Source organism: Lemur catta, chromosome 13 (genome assembly GCF_020740605.2).
Source record: "Lemur catta isolate mLemCat1 chromosome 13, mLemCat1.pri, whole genome shotgun sequence".
NCBI classification, from domain to species: domain Eukaryota; kingdom Metazoa; phylum Chordata; class Mammalia; order Primates; family Lemuridae; genus Lemur; species Lemur catta.
This window is the reverse complement of record NC_059140.1, coordinates 9,977,145-9,980,344: the sequence shown is the minus strand read 5'-3', so window position 1 is coordinate 9,980,344 and position 3,200 is coordinate 9,977,145. Positions and strand designations below refer to the sequence as shown.

General features: G+C 43.1%; 1 protein-coding gene across 1 annotated transcript; it reads right to left on the bottom strand.

The window, feature by feature from the left end:
* Window positions 1-1,038: 1,038 nt before the first annotated feature.
* Window positions 1,039-2,710, bottom strand: LOC123649338 (protein FRG2-like). The gene is given in 5 exon segments (XM_045567422.1): window positions 1,039-1,093; window positions 1,126-1,567; window positions 1,849-1,926; window positions 2,160-2,229; window positions 2,525-2,710. Coding segments are annotated over 5 exon segments (831 nt in total).
* Window positions 2,711-3,200: the final 490 nt, after the last annotated feature.

Genomic DNA, 3,200 nt, shown 5'->3' with positions numbered 1-3,200 from the left:
TTACTGAAATAATAAACCACTATCCCCCAACTACAAGAGCTGTGGGTTCTTGGGAGGTCACAGTGGAAATGAAGCAGAAGTGAAGAAAAAAACCACCCTGGACCCCACACATGCAGTATATGGATAAATGCATAATTATCTAAAATTTAAAATACTCAAAAGCCATTGATGTTTTATCTCATTACTATGCAATATGGAAATTATAAGGCAGGGAACAAAGTAAACACCCAAATATTTTTATTTTTTCTGTGTAAAAGGTAAGTACATTTTATGATGAAATATTACATGATCCTACTATAAAATGCAATAGAAAATATATGAAATAAAATATAACAGTATGTAAGAAATGACAATACCTACATTACATTTAATATTCCACAATAAAATAAGATCCACAAAAACCCATAAAGTGCCAGAAAGTTTTAAAAAGCAAATTATGTAAGCCAAGTGAAGAATAAATATGATCCATAAGCGTTTAACAACATTGTCTTAGATTTTATATAAAGAAAATAGAAAGTAATAAACAATGGCATGATAATTTCACCATGATTTCATTAAACTGAAAAAACATAAACATTTCTCCATAGAGAATTCTGTTAAAGATTAGTGGTTATCAATCCTCCATTGACTTGGGCTGGGAGAATGAAGATCTATATCCTTTTCTGAATCAAGGGGGGAAGATGTCAACATACATTCATTTTGCCATACTTTACATTATACAAACACATGAATGATTATACCCTAACATTTTTCTAATTATAATTACATGACTCTCATAAAACATCTAAAAGACATGAAATGTCTAACATGAAATATAAAATTTGTCAGTAATCTCAGCCATCAAGGAAACCCAGAGTTCACCATTCTGAGTGTATTGTTCAAGTTCCTTTATTAGCACTACCCCAGTTCTTGTCATTTATTAACACTGTGTCCAAAATTTTTGCTGATTGTCATCTGGAAGAATCTTAAAAGTGAAAGGTCTTTGTTCTCGGTCCCAGATCTGCATCCTCTGCTGAATAGGATTAAGGAGCCCCCAGCTCAAGCCTCATCTGACCCACTGACAGGCTTAGTTGTCTCCTGTCTAGGTAGATGCTGGACATGTCTCCCTCCTAAGAGGAGCTGCGGGCTTCTCCATCCAGGACCGGATCCCCAGGACCAGGCAGTGTGGCTGGAGTAAGCCAGTCCTCAGCAGGGAAGACATAGGCTGTCTGGGTGGCCATGGCATAGAAGGTCTGCACCATGGTGCACAGAGGCCCCTGGAGCTGGGTGAGCTCAGAGAGCTGCTCCCAGGTCAGTGGAGAATGTACCTGCTGAGCCCACACCTGGCCTATGTCTTGATAAATGGCTTCAGACATAGCACGCAGAGAGCTCACTAGACTTTTCCGAAGTGGTGGTGGTTGGTCTCTTGAGAAACGAGATCTGGGTCACTTGCTATGCTCAGTGTGGGCCTTCGGGTGTGCCCTGTGGTTGGCATTGCGGGTCTCCTCCGTTTCACTGCTGTGTATGGCAGCAGAGGTCTTTGGTTTCTTTCTAGAAGTCAAGCTGTGCTCATCTTCTAGACAGTTCCCTACCGAGGAAGCATGTGAGTGAGAGACCTGCCAGAACAGGTCTCACGGACACTCATTCTGGAACCTCCCCCCTGCACCTTCAAGTGAACCCCACTTGTCTCTCCTTTTCCTTGACACCCACATCCTTTATAATAAAGCTGAAAACCTCTTGGTTCCCAAAAGCTTTCTGAATGCCAGGATCTTTAAAATCATCTCAGCCACTGAGAAAACCCCTTCCTGGCCAAACCCTATAGAAGTTACATGCTTGTCTGCCTGTTGGGGCAAATAAAACACATCCTACCTGCTCTGTCTTGGCAGCTGTCCTTGCAACTGATTTTCCTCTTCCTGGAGTTTCCCCCACCTGAACTAGCCTCTGATTCTGTGGATAAAATGAGAGTTTGAATGAATGCCTCCAGCCGAACACCTCAGAAGCCCTAGTCCATCCTGGACACACAGGAGCTGTGCTTGCCACCAAAACTTGGGTCTTCTCTGTTCTCTTAAGTCCAGGATCTTAGAGGCCCTGGCTGCCAAAAAGCTCCCAGTTTCCTTCCCAGGGGAGACTGTGTTAATCCATATCCTGTCCCTCCTTACCTGGGAAGAGTCAAATCGTACCTGATCTAGCAGTACCGTTTCTGGCTTTGGGCTTAGTTGTGTTGGAATTCTCCTCCTCATTTGAATTGGGCTCTTATTCTAGTGTAAAAAAGGAGTTTAAGTGACTCATCCCTCCCTAGGCAGAGAGGCCCATAGTCTATCTGTGACACATATTTGTGGGTCATTCTCACAACTGAGGCTGTTCAGCCAGTGTCAAGAGTGAAGAGGAAAAATTCTGTTCCAGGGGATCACTGCCACATTCTCAAAGCCCCCTGAGGGCTATAAGCCTTTTCTAAACCCCAACCTCAAATGAAACCCTCCCAAACACACACTCAGTGTCCCCGACTGCACTCCTCCTTCCGGCCTCCATACGAACAGCCCAAGACCTTCCCTTGCCTCTGGGTGTTGTGGTTGTCACTGGAATGGGCAGAGAGTGCCTTACCTTTTTCTTCAAGTGGTTTCTTCTCATCTGAGTCTCCATCTGTAAAGGAAATCTGTTTGAAAGCGAGTTGACCAGTTTGGCATTGGCTGGAGGGGCTGTGCGGATCTCGGTCTTCAGTTCCCAATCCCATGTTGAAGTTCGAGTGAAAGGTCCTCTGCCTTACACATCCAGATTGAGACTGTGGGTTGTTCTGCTGGACCTGCCTTTTATAAGCCCCTTGGCTGGGCGTGGCTCACTCCTATTGGCTGAAGAGACCCCTCCCTCCTGCCATTCATTATCGCCTCAACAAGGAATGTTGCTGGCTGTGGTAGCACTGGGGACCTAGACACGGACGAGAAGGGAATTTTGCAGATGTTAAAAAACAAGACAGCAGAGGCAGGGGCAAAGGGACAGGAATGCAAAGGACTCATCCTGTCTGATTTCTGGCCTAATTCCACCCAAAAGTATTTAAGACCTTGCCAAGATTTCAGGATGTGGAATTAAACCATATATTGACACATGTATATATATTTTGCACATGAAGGAAATGATATATAGTGTTAAAATTATATACATATGTTATAATTTTTCAAATGCTTGGAAATGACAATTATAAAATTATAATTGATTGTATTAGATAT